Genomic DNA, 18,801 nt, shown 5'->3' with positions numbered 1-18,801 from the left:
TGGAACCAAGCTTCCTGCGCTCTCCTTTACATTCAAAAGAGAGCAGGTTCCCAACCTCCCATGAAACTCAATAGCTGTGTCGCTATGAATCCAGAGCAGGCTGATGAATTAATAACTATAACATCCAATAGTCCACCACCAAAATCCCAAGTGTGGAAATAGTAAAACCTAAAGTAAATCCGAGGATATAGATCTGGTGATGGAGAATTCATATAGTTCAAACAAGTATAAAAGTCACTACTGCAGGATAGAAGGGTGAGTAATAAGAATTGGAACCGGTATCCAAGCAGAAGGATATTCCTCCTGTAGAATGAGAAGAGAGTAAATGACACAAAGACAGATCTGAACCATCTTTATCTCTCCATATGCAGCATCAATGAAAAGGTGGGTGAATTAATCACAGCCGTGGAAAGAAATGGATAATATCTAACAGTATGCACAGAGATGTTCCAACGTTGGAAACTAAATATTGGCAACCCCAGTCCCCTCTGGTTTACAGATCATGATTTTCTGTAATACAACGCTACATTACCTGCATATGCGTTAGTTAGAAAAAATGTGTTTATTTATTTACTTTCTTCACATAAATTTTACAAGAGTGGATTTTTGTTCCACAGCTCAGATGATTTGGTACTGATTTGTGAATTCCGTAAGGTCATACTTCCCTCATCGGCTGGCCCACCTCCTTTCCCATTCCCTCTCAGAATGTCTGGAAGGGAGAGAAAGAATGGAAATTGAGATGGGATAGAGAAGAACAGGGTAAGGATTGTCAAGAGGATGGAACATCAAGAAATTTGTCAGCTTGAGTGGAGAGCCACGAAACAGCAAGGGGCAGAAACCATCAGTGGGAGTTATTGTATCTTCGAGCTCCCATGCTGTAAGGGTAATGTGTCAATCAGGAATGTGTAACAAGGCTAATACAAAAATCAATGTGCATTTTAATCTACATATGGGATAGATAAGCAAAATTAGTGGTATTAGGTTAAATTAATGGAATATATAAGGAATAGTTTTCCAGATCATTGTGTTGAGGAATGATTGAGAGGATAGGTTATCCCAGATAATTAGTCATTATGTAATAAGAAAGGTCAATTGATAACCTGGTGATTAAAGGAGTGGGGGGGGGAGCGTGATCATTATATAAGAGAATGTTAGGTAGAGATTGAAACTGACAGGAAATCAGCAAGACAGGCAACATCACAGAGGGCAATAAGCGGTCGATGTTTCGGGCTGAGACCCCTTATCAGGGCTGGAAAGGAGGGGGGCAGAAGCCAGAATAAGACGGTGGGGTTGAACCATTTTCCTTTCCAATACTGATAAAGGGTCTCAGCCTGGAATGTCGACTGTTTATTCCTACGGATGCTGCCTGACCTGCTGAGTTCCTCCAGAATTCTGTGTGTATCCCTCAAGGTTTCCAGCATCTGCAGAATCTCTTGTGTTTAGAGTTCTGTCGGAAACTAAGGTCCCAATGAAGCAAACTATGGAGACGTGAGACATGGATTAGGAAACTACATTATCGGGTATGACAGTAAATACCTTCTAAGCAGTTAATAAATGTTTACAAGTAATATACATCTAAGCAGGCAAAAGAAAACCAGGTGAAGTGTCCCGCAGTGGATTTTGTAGAAGGTGCAGGTACACTGATTGTCATCGTCCCAGGATTGCAGAATTTTTCCCAAGACTGGAAGATAGCAAATGTAACCCCAGTACTAGGAAAGAAGAAAGAGGAAACTGAGGACTTCAGACCAGGTTAAAGTGGGGAATGAGCTGGAACTAAGGAAGCGGTTTTGGCAAACATGGAAAATTATAAAGGGCTTGTGTCAATGTCATTAACAGGAAATCCTGTTTTACAAGTCAGTTGGGATATTGAATTGACTTTATCACTTACATCTTTCATATACATGAGTAAAAATCTTTACGTTATGTCTACATCTAAATGTGCAATTTATAGTAATTTCTAATAAATAGTATGTACAACAGGACAGTCAATGTAGCATAGAAACACAATTGTGTCAACGTGAATTAATCAGTCTGATGGCCTGGTAGAAGAAACTGTCCCGGAACCTGTTGGTCCTGGCTTTTATGCTGTGGTACTGTTTCCCGGATGGTAGCAGCTGGAACAGTTTGTGGTTGGGGTGACTCAGGTCTCCAATGATCCTTTTTACACACCTGTCTTTGTAAATGCCTTGAATAGTGGGAAGTTCACATCTACAGATGCGCTGGGCTGTCCGCACCACTCTCTGCAGAAGGGATATGCTGAGTTGCATCCAGCAGAGTAGAGAAGGATGCACCAGTAGATGTGACAAATTTGGACTTTATTAAAGGAGATTATTAAAGAAAATGAGAACAGGCAGAACTGGAGGTAATCATGCTGGCACAGATAGAAGTTTGGCTAATGGACAGAAGGAATAAGTGGATTAACAGATAGTAGAAACAAACTGTGGCTGCCACAAGGAATGGTGGGGAGGCCATGACAATTCACAGTGCCTGTCAATGATCTGAATAGGGAGATCACTGGAAACAACTCCACGTTCAGAAGCTCATTCTTAACTTACAAAACTAAACAGCCAAGGTCAGCAGGCCACTGACCACAAAGTCATCACTGTCCTCCCCCAATGCTCACACAGATGCATTCCCCAGCAGGGATGGCAGCAAGGACAGGAAGTTCCGAGGACCGGGGCCAACAACAGAGACGCTTGGTCTACCCAACGAAGACTGATCTCCATGGCCTTTGGAACTCTGCATCTCAATCCGCAAGTAATGACGGGCCTCGGCATTGAGAAATATTATTCTGGGGTTTTTTTTCAGGAAAGTTTCACATCTTTTGTAATGCTCTCTATTGCTGCTAAAAATCCTTGTGCACTGGAAGTGCATAGTAAGTCAAAAACCTCCAGATTAAATCCCTTTCCAAAGCAGTACAATTTACCATTATACCGTCACAAAACCGAAGTAACGTCGATGCACAGACACCAAATTTCACAGGACAGATTGGGAATTGCAGTAGTTTTGTGCCCTACTGGATCACAAAGAGACAAATCTTGGAGATAGGATGTGGAGTGAAGCAGTGTCACTGTGAATAGAGAACATAGAACATGGAACACTACAGCACACTACAGTCCCTTTGGCCCACAATGATGTCCCAACCTTATAACCTACTCTGTCAAGATAAATCCTCCTCTCCTCTATATCCCTCCATTTTTCTAACATCCATGTGCTTATCCAAGAGTTTCTTGAATGCCCCTAATGTATCTGCCTCTACCACCACCTCTGCAAGTGATAAGAAGAAAAGGGTGTTCTGGGCAGGTAGAGAGCACAGATATAAGGGGAGTAGAAATTGCCAAGGACCCCTCCCACCTGTTCTACAATCTTTCCGACCTCCTGCCACCAGGTAGAAGGTACCACAGTATATGAACGAGGACTGTTAGGCTGGGTAACAGCCTGTGAAACTTCTGAACATCTGGTATTCATTAGTTATGACAGCACCAGTAACAGTAATACTGTTGAATATTTCACTATTTGTCATGACGGAGACACCTCTTTTTCCCTTATTAGAGAGAGAGAGAGAGAGAGCGAGAGAGGGAGCCTGTGGTATGTCGAATTACCGGGTGAATGAGTAGTCTTGGGGGTCTGTGTCTTTATTGATGCTTTGTTGCACACTTGAGTGCTCGGTGGAGGGTGCTGATGCTTTTTTTGCTGGTGGGGGGAGTCTTTGCTTTGTTGCTGCTTGTGCATGGGAGGGGGGGGGCTTTAGGGTTCTAACATTTAACTGCCACTCATTCTTTGGGGAACTCCTCTGCTTTTTGTGGATGTTTGTGAAGAAAAAGAATTTGAGGATGTATATTGTACAGATTTCTCTGACATTACATGTAGCTATTGAAACCTTATGCATTTTATGCCATCTACAGAATATTTGTTCCTTTGTTAATATCATTGTGATGCTATTATTTTATGTGCTGTATCTGATATATCTGCTGTGTTTTCAACTCGGCCCCAGAGGAATATCGCTTCGTTTAGCTGTAGACAAGTGTAGGGTTGAATGACAATAGACCCGAACTTGAAATGTAGTCCCTGGTGTTAAATCCTGAATGAATGATACAGTTGTGGTTGTACACGGGATTCCACTCCCGACATTGGAGTGAATGGAGCCAAATTTCTGAAGCAGAAGCCAATACGCATTCATTGCGATCTGCGGCAATCTGCACATGGACCGGGATGTCCTTCAGTTATTATGGACAGACCATACCCCTGCTGAATTATCGTGGTGAAGGGAGGAACTGCGGGCAATTCCGAGTCTCTTGCTGCTACTGAAGCACTCTGAACTGCCAGCTGCTGTCGTGAGGTCAGTCATCCAGGAGTCAACGTGCCCCACAGGCCTCCGGTATTTTCAGAGTTGGTTACTCATCGCTGCACCGTAGCAGCAGCCAAGACTTCTCTTCTCAAGCCCCAGGCGGACACCCGCAAACTTCCTTTGTGGAGGCAGGGACGTCCTAATACGTTGAACGACCAGCTGGCCAAAGAATGAATTCATCAGCTCAGCAGCTAAGGTGGCGTGATAAGGAGCAGATAATCTGGTTTTAATAATGGATAAAGACAGGCCAGAGCACCAAGCACCTGCTCCTCCTCAAATTTACCATAGTTACTACAGTCACTTGGATAGAATGGTGCCAGAGGTTTTTACAGACCCAGGCGACTTCTTCCAGTTTGTCCGCAAAACAGCTCATTCTTCTCTTCTCGTGTCTCTTTTTCCTTTTCAAGGTGGCCGGGGTCCTGTTGGAGTCCGTGATCTACAGCTGCAGCTCAAACTACCATTCTTCACGGGCAGTGGGTTCTCACTTTTGGACTTGCCGAGCGACCTGGCGTTTCGATATTGCCTGATACGGCCTGGCGGACGTGCGTCTTCAGGGTGTGTTCCTGTGGACAACCCGGTTCCTTGCCACTGCCACCAACGGAAGCGTCCCGGGAGATGGAAAGATCGAGACGGCAGGCGGTGCATGCTCCTCTCAAAAGAAGGCCCCTGCACTCAGGCGATCTCTCTCGCTCTCGATGGTGAGTGAGAGCCTTCTGGTCCTCGAGCTGGGGAACTCGGACGAGACCATAAGAGCAGAATTAGGCCATTGGCCCATAGAGTCTGCTCTGCCATTTCATCGTGGCTGATCCATTATTCCTCTCAGCAACAGGACATATCGTAACATCGAAACTGTGAGCTGCTGGTCTCCCCTCTCATTGCAGGAGTGATATCTCTCTCTCTCCCCCTAGGTTGTGAGAGAGAGAGACCATGCTGAGACGTCGAAGCGTTGGGATGGACGGTAGTGATTTTGATGGGCTCTAGATCACGGTCTCTTTGCTCACTTTTGCTTGCATGGTGGGTGGGGGGGGGTTGATCCTCTTACTGGAGCAAGTGGGGGGGAGGAGGAAGCCTTTGCTGCTGCTTGTGCATGGGGGAGGAGAGGATGCTTTGGGGTTCTAACATTTTCTGTCAGTCATTCTTTGGGGCCCTTTTCTGTTTTGCGGACAACTGTGAAGAGTAAGAATTTCAGGTTGTTTACTGTATACACTCACTGACATGAAATCGAACCATTGAACCATTGGACAGGTCCTATAAAAGCACACATTGCAGTGACATCCTTCCTAAGCACTGCTGAAGCAAACTACCACAAAAGCCGCAGATCGGAAATAAAAACAGGGAATGCTGGAAAACCTCTGTGGGTCAGGCAGCATCTCTGAAGAGAAAGAGGCAGAGTTAACACTTCAGGTCAACTCTGACTCTCTCTGCATAAGTTGTCAGCATTTCCTGACGTGGTCACTCAACGGTGCAACAGCCAAGATATATAATCTTCAGTTCTCCCGCCTGAGGCCGAAACCCACAACTTCCCTTTGCAGGGGCAGAAGGACTGTCCTCAAATGTTGAACAAGCAACTGGCTGATGGATGATTCCTCTAGTTCAGCAGCTCAGGGTGAAAACTTTTAAAACCACACCTTGTTAGCAATTAGTTCAATCTCAAGATTGAACAGCAGCCCCAGATCCAAATGCTGATGGGTGCAGTGGCCTTGGATACCTTTAAATAAGTCTTGAGTCTCAGAGAAGTCATGGGCTTGGTCATCTGCTTAAAGTTCCAACAATCTGATCTATAAGTTCAACGGTTCGATAACAAGACCAAGAATCAATCTCTCTTTCTCTCTCTCTCTCACACACACACACACACACACACACACACACACACACACACACACACACACACACACACACACACACACACACACACACACACACACTCACTCACTCACTCACTCACTCACTCACTCACTCACTCACTCACTCACTCACTCACTCATTCACTCACTCACTCACTCACTCACACTCACACTCTTCTTGTCATTCTGCAGGCGTTGTGCTGGGTGTACACACATATCAATGTCTTCCCTGGGATATTCTCCTAACGGGTCCTAAACCGAGCTGTTGCTCTTGGATTGTCTTTATGGTGCCTTTCCCACCATACACGGTGAATAATCCATTTCATTAGTAATAGGGTGGGTAAGTGTGTAGATGTTGTTTGTATACTGTACAGGTGTTCTCCCCCCCCCCCCCTTTACAAAGGTAGAGCGTTCTTATGAAACATTTCTTAAGCTGAAATGGCATAAAGCGAAGAACCATTAATTTATATGGGAAAATTTTTCGTAATAGCAAAAATCCTCTTTGTAATGCGAAAACGGGTTACTAATGTAGGTCTTTTGTAAAATCAAAATGGCATAAAGCAAACATTTGTAAAGCGGGGGACACCTGTACTTAATGTAGATACTTCAGTTTATTTTTTTTAAAGTGATTGTAACCACATTACACATGCATCGTATTCTGACTCGTGTAGGCTTAAGTTAGCTTTGTGGGTAATTAAATATGGTACCTCCTGGTGCCTAATAAAACAGGGCTCTTCACCTTCAGTAGGACAGAGACAGAAATACAGGCTGCTAGCAGTTCACACTGGACAAAAATAGAGAGCTATAACTTGGTTTTCTGGTAGATATCTTTTTGCAAATATTGGTACTTTTCACTATTTTTGCTAATTTTTGTAAGTTTGATTTTTGACACACCTAATAAACACCCTTGCACTATAGTGCTGAGCAACTTCAGCCATTTTTTCCTTTGGTCAAAACAGATATTTAACAAGGACATATAGGGATTTATCATTGAAAAAATATAATAAAGTAGAAGATGTTATAGGCAGGAATACATGCAGCTTCAGAATGTCAAATTAAATAAATAAAAATTAGCCTACTATTTTTGTAGTTTCTTTCTGTAATTTTTTTAAGGAACTAATTTCTTTCAAGCTCTTGAGTTCCTTTCCAAGGTCTGAAGAAACCTTTCGCAAAGCAATTGCACGAAATACTGCAACACATTTGAAACGAGCGATGATTTTTAAAGATATCGCCAAAAAAATCCTGCGGAATCTGGATCCTTTCCGAGTTTGGAAAGAGCAGCTAGAGCAAGGGAAGAAAACTTCAAGCCGCGGTTGAGGTACGGAAGCCAAAGCCCGATCTGTATAGGACCTTGGAGCCCAAGTACACTGCCTGCTTCGCTGCCACTTTAAGAGGCAAACTGTGTGGTCATCATCGTGCACCCGGTGAAGAGGAGAAACTCACATGGGTCGTCTCACCCTGCAACGAGGGTGCCACCTGTTGGCTGGCCAAGGACTGGCACTGGCGTCGGAAGTCAGGAAGCTCTCCACGCCCTGTTCTTCCACCCTCCGGCCTGGGAGAGGGGGTCTGGAGGGTAAAACCCTTGAGATGGGGGGAAAAAGGGAGAATAATAAATAAAATAAGGAATAAGTTGACTTTTTAGTTTTTTTTTCAAAGAAATCAAATGCCAGTATATAGGGAATAAGTCAGCTTTCTTTTAATTTATATTTGAAATTTTAAAAAGACTACCTTTTTAGTCCTAATGCGAGCCTTGCTTAGGGAACTGTGCACAGGTCAAGAGAGGGACAAATTCCTTTAATTGGACAGTGTGTTGGATTATAAAAAAGGGACTGGCTCTTTCAGTGCTGGGTCTCTGCTCTTGTGTTTCAGAGGCCAGCCAGGCCTGCTGCTACCCTGATGTACATGAAATGTCGGATCTGCACCGTTTAGTACAAATTACCCCCATTCCATTGCAAAGCAGGCTCAAAGCTCATCCTTGAGGGCAAGGAAACGGGTTTTGAAAGGGCTAAGCTATAAATTTACAAACAAAATATCACTAAAGCCAGCTCATGTGTGAGGTGACCACATGGAGTGACCCACTGTTGATTTACTGTCTTAACTTCCCACACTGCGATGTGTTAAGTTACAATGTAAACTCCCGCGGATTAAAGGTGCTTTGAATGGTAGCTTTTAACAAGTGGCTTGTTGTGGGCCGTCCCGGGGGTATCTCTCGATTATTAACCTCTCACGATGTGAAGGAGACAGACCCCGGGGATAATCCGCAGAAACAAACAAAAATAAAATAGTCTCGATAGTATTTTAAGCGTATTTGACTTGCAGTGAATGTCCTTGGCTGTTTTCAATCTATGCATTTTTAATCAATACGATGGTTAAAATCCATGTTTACTTTTAATTTTGCTTTTTAACAGTCTGAGTTTGCATTGAAGTTAGCGTGGGGGGGGGGGACATTAAATGCTTGGAATATTAATAGAACTTAGAACAGTACTGTACAGGAATAGGTCCTTGAGCATACAATGTCGTGCCGAATCAGTTAAATTTGTAATCAAATGGCAGCTAAACTAATCCCTCCCACTTACACAATGTCCATATCCTTCCATCTTCCTCACATCCATGTGCCTATCTAAACATCTCTTAAAAGCCTCTAACGTATTTGCCTCTACCACCACACCAGGCAGCACATTCCAGGCATCCACCTCTCTCTGAGTAAAAAATCTTACCCCTCACATCCCCTTTCAAATTATCCCCTCACCTTAAATGCATGCCCACTGGTATTTGACATTTCATCCCTGGGGGAGGAAGAAGATACTCTCTGTGTACTCTATCTACGCCTCTCGTAGTCTTATAAAGCTCTATCAGATCTCCTCTCAGCCTCTGCCACTCCGGAGAAAACAACCCAAGTTTGTCCAAGCAACACACACAAAATGCTGGAGAAACTCAGCAGGACATGCCAAAAGGGTATGGTCGATGTTCCAGGCTGAAACCCTTTGGCAGGACTGTATTCTACTCCATAAAGGCTGCTGAGTTCCTCCAGCATTTTGTGTGTGTTGCCCAACCTCTCATAGCTGACACCCTCCAATCTAGGCAGCATTTTCTAAACCTTCTCTGAAGCCTTGACATCCTTTCTATAATGGGGCAGCCAGAAATGAATGTAATACTCCAGGCACAGCCTAGCCTGGAACATAAGGCTGCAGCATAATTTCTGACTTTTGAACTCAGTGTAAAGTATTAAAATATTTAAAAGATAAACATCCATAAAATAAATAAACCATTCCTTTATTTGTTTTCGTCTGATAATATTGTTATTATTATATTAAATGAATAGTTTAACATTTATTGTTAAACTATTAATGTACAAAAGCACAATAACTTTAGTTTTTTTGTTAGTTGAGAACAGGCATTAATGTATTCTGATTAACCACTGTGGAGATATCGTTTGTTGATCTGTGAGGTGAGATTAGAAAGTATCTTTTCCTCTTGGCTATAATACGTTCTGGGACAATCTGAGCTGAGAAAGATATTTGCATACATGCATTTCCTTCTTTATATCTCAAACTGCTAGCGAAACTCAGAAGAAGGCTTAAGGAATTGAAAGGAAAGACTTCGCCTGATCAAAAGACTAAATGTTCCTCTTCTTCCTACATAAATATGCTTAAACTCCGCTTGCCAACATGCCCATCTTTGACAACAGAGCCAACTCATTTGCTTTTTAACACAAGTACCCTCGGATGCCATCTGTAAAGGAAATGCCTGCTTTGCCACCCATCAGCAGCAAAGCGAATGAACTGGAGCTCGCCTTCATGATGGGTTTGCTCTGTAAGCTCCATGACCCTCCTTATTGACTCCAAACTCATTGATCCTCTGCATCGCAGCCTCCCGCCTCTCTGCAGTGCCGGGATGGCTGTTACCGTCCAGTCGGAGCAGGGTTGGAGGGGACACTTCCCTCACCTGTGAAAAGCTGTCCTTTCATAAAAGATAGGCCATGGTTTGGAGGTAACCCAGAGGAGAGAGGACATTCCCTAATGTGGATGGCTTCAGAGAGTTATGGACTCAAATGGCTCCATCACAGCCACAATCCCCATCCCCCCCACCATCGAAGATGTCTTCAAGGGGCAGTGCCTCAGGAAAACAGCACTTATCATTAACTTGCCCCCTTCTCTATTTGCTGCGCGTGGTGGTGGTAGAATTGGTTGAACCAGGGCCACGACGTGAACACTTCTACCTTGGCCCGCTGCCCAAATCACTGACTTTAACACCGTGGAGAAAATGCTTTCTGAGGCCTTGGAGGGACTAACATCCTACCTCCGCGCAAACCCATCAAAGACGCAAGTTGTGCATCCCACCTCAGGAACCGTGAAGCCAAACGACAGCTTAAAGGAACCCGGTGTGGAGCCACAGTGACGCTTTGCGAGCACCCTAACTGCTTAGGAGTCACCCCTGACAGATGCCTCACTTTCAAGAACCACATCAATAAGACAAAGGCATAAGTGAGCGCACGAAACAACATCCTGAATAAGCTCACTAACACAAAACGGGGAGCAAGCTGGAAAACATTGCGAGCCAGTGCACTCGCTCTTTGCTGTTCCACTGCCGGATACGCCTGCCCTGCATGGGAAAGATCTACTCATGCTAAGAAGATGGATGCCGTTCTGAATGCAAGCTGCCGACTTATCGCAGGTTGTTTAAAACCAACAAACACCAACAGCCTATCTTTCCTGGCGGGTATCGCTCCCCCGATGGTAGCCATCAAGAAAGAACGATTCCGTCAAACATCAGATGAAAGGCACCCTCTACATGGTCATACACCCACACCCAGCCGCCGCCTAAAAGCAAGGAAGAGCTTCGTGAACAGCGTTGTTCCATTACAATCAACCCCATCTGAAGTCCTCATCGCCTTGTGGAAAGACCGGCTCACCAGTCTCAAACAACCCCAAACGATGGGAATCCCACCGGATGAAAGCCTTCCCCCAGGAGCTAATGGCAACTGGGCGACCTGGAATTGCCCGAACAGACTGAGGACTGGTGTAGGTCGTTCAAAGGTGTCACTAAGCAAATGGGGATATACAACCAGCACGACAACTTGTGAATGTGGAACTGAGCAACAAACTATGCAACGTCTCCTGCAATGCCCATCGCTAGAGGAACCCTGTACTGTTGCAGACGTTGGGCGAATTCAACAACAGGGTGCAAAAATGTGTCCAGTTCTGGCTGGGCCATGTATAGACCGTCCGTGGACACAATAAGAAGAAGAAGCCCCCTTCTCACTATTACCATCAGGGAGGAAGTGCAGGAGCCTGAAAACCCAAACTCAATCACTTTTCCCCCTCCGCTATCAGATTTCTGAGCAGCCCGTGAACTCATGAGCACCAATTCAGAATCAGAATCAGAACTGGGTTTAATATCACCAACAGGCATCGTGAAGACCCTGTGAAGGGTCTCGGCCCGAAACATCGACAGTGCTTCTCCCTATAGATGCTGCCTAGCCTGCTGCGTTCCACCAGCATTTTGTGTGTGCCGTGAAGTGTGTTGTCTTTGTGGTAGCAGTTCAATGCAATAAATAATAGAAAAGAACCAAATTACAGTAAGTACATATGTTAAATAAGTATTGCAAAAATAGAAATTAAAAAAGTTGTGAGGTTGTGTTCACGGGTTCAACGTCCATTCAGAAGTTTGGTGGCAGAGGGGAAGAGGCTGTTCCTGAATCTGCCCATGAAGGTTCTCAGTCATCCAGGTCATTGTTATGTCAAGCAATAGTAAATCAAGGCAACTGGATTTGTTCTGTTGTCTACAAGATGTTTCACCACTCATCCGAGAGGCTTCTTCAGTTCTGATCCAGAGTGGGTAGCTTTCAGGCTTATAAACTCTGAGTTGTTTAAAGGTATAGCAATCACATGAGGGTGGTTAAGTGTTGTAGAGGTAATGAGGGAGTAATTAGTTTTACCTTTGCATGAATGGAGGTGTGGAGATGCCGGGGTGGAGATGTTAGGATGTATTGTAAGTAGCTGATTGTAAGTAGTGTCCTACCTCAGCCCCTCTGTTCAGGGATGGGTTTTCCACTTTGACAAAGATGGCTTCTTCAACCCCTCTTTCAAACCACCTGTCCTCCCTGTCCAAAATGTGCACATTGTTATCAAAGTGCACATTGTCCTTTAGGTGTAGATATACAGCTGGGTCTTGACCTGAGGTGTTAAACCTCCTGTGTTGAGAGTGTGCCTTTAGGCTTCTGTACCACCTTCCTGATGGTGGCAATGAGAACAGGGCACGACCTGGGTGATGGACGCCGCCTTTTTGAGGGATTGCCCCTTGAAAATGTCCTGGATACTATGGAGACTAGTGCCCATGATGGAGCTGACTAGGTTTACTACTCCCTGCAGCTTATTTTGAACCCGTGCAGTAGGCCCCCCCCACCTCATATCAGGCCCCATATCTCAGAAAGAATGTATTGCCATTGGAGAGAGTCCAGAGGAAGTTCACGAGGATGATTCCAGGAATTAAGGGGTTAACATGTGATGAGTGTTTGGCAGCTTTGGGCCTGTAGTCACTGGAATTTAGAAGAATGCATGGGGATCTCATTGAAACCTACCAAATGTTGAAAGGACTAGATGGGCTGGATGTGGAGAGGGTGTTTTCTATGGTGGGGGTATCCAGAACTAGAGAACAAAGCCTCAAAGTTGAGGGGCAACCTTTTAGAACAGAAGTAAGGAGGAATTTTTTTTAGCCTGAATGCTCTGCCACAGACTGTGGTGGAGGCCAAGTCCGTGGGTATAGTTAAGGCAGAAGTTGATTATTTCCTGATTGGTCAGGGCATCAAAGGATATGGTGTATGAGGTTGAGTGAGATCTGGAATCAGCCATGATGGAATGGTAGAGCAGACTCAATGGGCTGAATGGCCTAATTCTGCTCCTATGTCTTATGGTCTTATACCAGAGGGTGAAACACCCAGTTAGAATTCTCCCCACCGTACATCTGTAGAAATTTCACTATTCCTCTTTTGCACTGTTATTTATTTTTGTAACTAATAGTAACTCTCATGCCTTGCCCTGTAACAACAAATGGCATGACATGCAGGGTGACACGGTCGCACAGCGGTTAGTGTTATACTATTACAGTAGCAGCGACCGGGGTTCAACTCCGCCGCTGTCTGTAAGGAGTCCGTACGTTCTCCCCAGGACTGTGCGGATTTCCTCTGGGTGCTCCGGTTTCCTCCCTCAACTCGAAGACCCTGTATGGGTCAGTGGGTTAATTTGTTCACAGTGTGGGCCAGTAGGGCCCATTACCGTGCTGAGTCTCTGAAGTAAATTAAAATACGCCGGTGATCGATAATAAACCTGATTCTGATTTTTAGATCTGCGAAGGCAACATGCAGTGAAAATGTCTGCAAGAGAACTGAGAGTTCTCACACGGGATTGCCAGTGATTTTCATGCTGACGCAGGCCTCGGCAAACATGTGCGTACACATGCAGAAGCCCCAGAGTTCCACGGCTGATCACTGCCTTCACGTTTACTGTAGTCAGATTGAGGAGCCCAGAGGTGGATGCGAGCTGCCTGCCGTTTCCCAGCAGCTACACTGTGTAATCTGCCCGCTGAACCCGTGCCAGTTTACATCTGGCACGAATTCAACAGCTCCATTCACTTTAATGCAGAGGCGCAGCTGCAAGTGAGAGATTGCAGTTTCGGGTCACTTACAATTTCTTTGTTTAATTGAATTGATTTTAATTGTTTTTCTGTTGATATAACTGTCTATAGTTTTGTTTATTTTCTAAAAAAAAGTTGTTTTCAATACTTTCTGAATGTTTGTGGATGTCAGAGACATTTAGATCCTTCGACAGCTGGTTTAGCCCGGGGACAGCTTCACTAGCTGTCTGAGTACTTGGGAGGGAATTCCCACTGGAAAGTCCAGAACTGCCCAAGGCCTTACCAAAGGAGTGGAGGTGACTTTGAGAAAGAAGTTCTCACGAGTAGCTTGTAGAGCTGCTCCCTTGCAGTCCCAGAAACAGAATTTTAATTCTGACCTCTGATGCTGTCAGTGTGGTGTCAGCAAACTGTCGTATGCTCACATCAGGCATTGCCATTTCATCCCACACCCAAATGAGGTGTAAATCCGTAGGTCAATTGCCCACTGGAAGTTGCTCCTTGTGGGCAGGGAAGTGTTGTGACCTGGAGGGAGGTGATGGGAATGTGGAGAGAAATGGGGATTCATGGCCGGGTTGGTGTCTCCCGCAGGCCCTGGTGCACTGACGCATCTACTCCTGCACTATGATGCAAACATGTCCTCCTGAGCCCTTCCACAAGCTCACAGGTCTGCAAGTGTGGAAATTGCACCGAGAAAGTTTTAGTTGTGAGAAATAGTGAAGTATAGTGACATAGTGCACCAGTAAATTGCAGCTAGTGAGTAACAAAATCAGGGTAATGTTCCTGCAAGTAAGAACACTACCTTACTTCTTAAAAAATAAGTATTATTTTTGTTTTTGCTCTAGTTCTAAACTATATATTATACTGTAATAGATTTAATTGTTTTTTTCTTTCTATATTATCATGTATTGCATTGTACTGCCGCTGCTAAGTTAACAAATTTTGCCGGTGATAATAAACCTGATTCTCATTGTTCCATTCTACGGTTACACTGTTATTTCCACCCGTGGCCCAGGATGTCAACTGGACAACCATCCACATCTGGCACTGGACAACCAAGTGGGGCTGCTGGATTTGAACTCACGGGCAGTCCGGCATCTTCCTACTGGCCTTGGCTTTCCCTTATGGGATTCCCTTTCTCCTGGCCGAAGGACCAGGCAGGATCTTAAGCAGTGAACAGGAGAAGGAATCTCAGGCCTGAATGTGGTGACGTGTATGCACTCTGATAATAAACTTTGCTTTGAACTGTGATTCAGAGTGCTTTCCTGGTTGCAACAGCGAATCAGAATTAGAAACAGAATCAGGTTTGTTACCACTGACCTAAGTTATTAAATCTGTTGTTTTGCTGTAGTACAGTGCAAATACATAAACTTTAGGTCACAATAAGAAATACATTAAAAACCGATAAATAGTTGGAAAAGGGAGCAAAAATAGCGAGGGGGCAGTGTTTGTGGGGCCATTCAGAAATCTGAAGGCGGAGGGAAAGAAGCTGTTCCTAAAACTTTGAGTGTGTATCTTCAGGCTCCTGGTCCTCCTCCCTGATGAGAAGAGTGTACGTCCTGGATGGCGAGGATCCTTAATGTTGGCACAACTTTTTGAAGATGTCTTTGACAACGGGGTGGCTAGTGCCTGTCATGGAGCAGGCTGGGTCTATAAGACTCTGCGTTTTTATCCTGATCCTGTGCATTGGAGCCCGTAGACCAGACGGTATATTCACCCAGTCAGAATGCTCTCCACGGTATAACTGTAGAAACTTGCTAGGTGCTGGCGACATACCAAATCTCCTCAAGCTCCTAACGAAGTATAGCTATTGGCGAGTCGGCATCAACATGTTTTGTGGCTCAAGATGGCGGAAAAAAAAAGAAAGAAATTAAAAGTTCAGCAGAAGTGATAGACAACCTGCCACCCGATGGTTCCATAACACAAAGGTATCAGCACACTCGCCGCCTGTACATTTTTCCTGGCCTGCTGAGTTCCTCCAGCATTTTGTGTTGCAGCTCCCTCAAAGATTAGCTTTATTTGTCACATACAGTGAAACGTGGTGTTTGTGTCAAAACAAATCAGTGAGGATTGTACCGGGCAGACCACAAAAATTTCCATACTTCCGACGCCAACATCGCATGTCCAAACCTCACTAACGCTAGCCGTACGTTTCTGGAAAGTGGGAGGAAACCTGAGCACCGGGAGGAAACCCACACAGTCACAGGGAGAACGTGCAAACTCTTTTACAGAGGGTGATGCAGTGTAAACTCTGAAACTACAGCTGGTGCTAACAGTGGCAACCCCATCTGTCTCTATCCAGGCCTTACTTCCATCAAACTAATAGGTAGGTGGCTTCAGAATGTTTGTACTTAATTGCGCAGTGGGGTTCTTCCACATAACGAAACAGGGATCAGTGTGAAAGAAAACTCTCCTTGAAAAATCCAGAATACCTGTGGCACATATCAAAGTACATTTATTACTAGAGTATGTATACATTAGATAACCTTGAGATTTGACTTCTACAGGCAGCCAGAGAACAGGAAACCCAGAAGTACCCGTTTAAAAAAAAAGCCAAACACCCAGTGTGCAGCAAGAGGGGGAGAAAAACAAATCGTGCAAACAATAAAAGTAAGCAAATAGCATGCAGAGTGGAAGTGAGCCCTCGGACACAAAGCCAGGCAGCACGGCAGCCGGAGCAGACCGCAGCCTCAGTTCAGAGCAGAGCTGAAGCAGTGAGCAGAACTGGCCTGTTCCTCGCCTCTGGTCCCAACACCCGGACCTTTCCAATCTGCTACGGAATAACCTCACTGTGCTTGCTGACAGATGCCAGTCCGGGTACGTATACTCTGAATGAAAGCCCAGCTTTGTTCATGAATCCCTGAACTTTAAGATCATATAGCCCTGAGTGCTCATTTCTGCTACAATCTTTATAATCCCATTTCTCATCTTGCAGTAATATACAGCTAATACAAAATTAGTCCGAGCAATTTGCTTTATAAGTGGTCACATAGATGGAGGACACCAACACTTATAGAAAATGCACTGTAGTGACAACGAGATGGAGCTTGCCGATGACCTTTTATCAGAATGCTGAGAATATTATTTCAGAACTTTGGCATCTGCAGGACAGTGTGTGTGAATAAACTGGCTGGAAACTCATTAAAGCACCAACTATGGCTGCCTTTTTTTCTGTCAGTGTTGACTCCTCCCTCTCTAATTCCTCTATCAGGAGGACAATCAGTCCACAAGACAAGGTCACACACAGAGCTTTCTCTGTGAGCCCAGGCGCTACGTGGGCCTTCGCAGCCTTCACAGCTAAGTGGAAAACACATGCCACATGCGGACATTTTTGCCATAATCCCCCTTATTACAGCTGATAATGTAAGCAATCGATGCTGCACTGTAAGCAGGCAAACAGCAAGGTGTGAAACTCATAATACAAGTTCCTTCCTGTTCAGCGCAGGATCTACAAGCATTCCAATTATGCTGGTGTTGTCGTTTGGAGTCTGTCACCACAGAAACTGAAGTATCGTGCTTGGGGCAGTCCACTCATTGCTGAAAGACTTATTCCAATATTGTTCAGTTTGTCCGCATTTGAAAGTGCCATTCCATGAGACCAGAATTAAATGGGCTGCTAATTCATCGCGGCATGGGCAGATGTCGACATTGGAAAAGAGTCTGTGAGCAAACTCTCGACAGCGGGTGCCAATTAGCATTAGTTTGCAGAGAAACGGAAGATGTAAACACATAACATAGAAACAGAGAGGGCAGCGTAAGGACGACTACAGCATCCTCATTTCTACTTTCAGTAGAGTAGTTACGTTAATGAATGGGATGCTGTTAGACAGTCGCCTCGCTGAATAACTGGCAGAATGGCCAAACATTGTACCATATCATAGTTAAAACTCCCTGCCTCACCTCCCGTGCATCCCCAGTACCAGTCTACCCCCATCGAGGACGTACGGTATATACAGAAAGGGGCCCGATAAAAAGGCCAGGCCAGTAATAGACAATAGACAATAGACAATAGGTGCAGAAGTAGACCATTTGGCCCTTCGAGCCTGCACCGCCATTCTGAGATCATGGCTGATCATCTACTATCAATACCCGGTTCCTGCCTTGTCCCCATATCCCTTGATTCCCCTATCTATAAGATACCTATCTAGCTCCTTCTTGAAAGCATCCAGAGAATTGGCCTCCACTACCTTCCGAGGCAGTGCATTCCAGACCCCCACAACTCTCTGGGAGAAGAAGTTTTTCCTTAACTCTGTCCTAAATGACCTACCCCTTATTCTCAAACCATGCCCTCTGGTACTGGACTCTCCCAGCATCTGGAACATATTTCCTGCCTCTATCTTGTCCAATCCCTTAATAATCTTATATGTTTCAATCAGATCCCCTCTCAATCTCCTTAATTCCAGCGTGTACAAGCCCAGTCTCTCTAACCTCTCTGCGTAAGACAGTCCAGACATCCCAGGAATTAACCTCGTGAATCTACGCTGCACTTCCTCTACAGCCAGGATGTCCTTCCTTAACCCTGGAGACCAAAACTGTACACAATACTCCAGGTGTGGTCTCACCAGGGCTCTGTACAAATGCAAGAGGATTTCCTTGCTCTTGTACTCAATTCCCTTTGTAATAAAGGCCAACATTCCATTAGCCTTCTTCACTGCCTGCTGCACTTGCTCATTCACCTTCAGTGACTGATGAACAAGGACTCCTAGATCTCTTTGTATTTCTCCCTTACCTAACTCTACACCGTCCAGATAATAATCTGCCTTCCTGTTCTTACTCCCAAAGTGGATAACCTCACACTTATTCACATTAAACGTCATCTGCCAAGTATCTGCCCACTCACCCAGCCTATCCAAGTCACCCTGAATTCTCCTAACATCCTCATCACATGTCACAGTGCCACCCAGCTTAGTATCATCAGCAAATTTGCTGATGTTATTCTCAATGCCTTCATCTAAATTGTTGATGTAAATTGTAAGCAGC

The 18,801-nt window shown here is 44.8% G+C and overlaps 1 protein-coding gene across 2 annotated transcripts in view; it reads right to left on the bottom strand.

Annotated features, from left to right (window-relative positions):
- c1qtnf12 (C1q and TNF related 12) overlaps positions 1–18,801 on the bottom strand; it is a 78,793-nt gene that overhangs the window by 45,445 nt on the left and 14,547 nt on the right. The window contains exon 3 of one of the 2 annotated variants that reach the window (XM_073031917.1): positions 7,636–7,773. The exons of the other annotated variant lie outside the window; for it this stretch is intronic. Within the exon in view, the coding sequence (XP_072888018.1) occupies positions 7,636–7,773 (138 nt within the window). The remainder of the gene's footprint in view (positions 1–7,635; positions 7,774–18,801) is intronic. 2 annotated transcript variants of the gene reach the window in all.

The sequence above is a fragment of the Hemitrygon akajei genome, chromosome 29, assembly GCF_048418815.1.
Source record: "Hemitrygon akajei chromosome 29, sHemAka1.3, whole genome shotgun sequence".
NCBI classification, from domain to species: domain Eukaryota; kingdom Metazoa; phylum Chordata; class Chondrichthyes; order Myliobatiformes; family Dasyatidae; genus Hemitrygon; species Hemitrygon akajei.
This window is presented reverse-complemented; position numbering and strand designations above follow the sequence as displayed.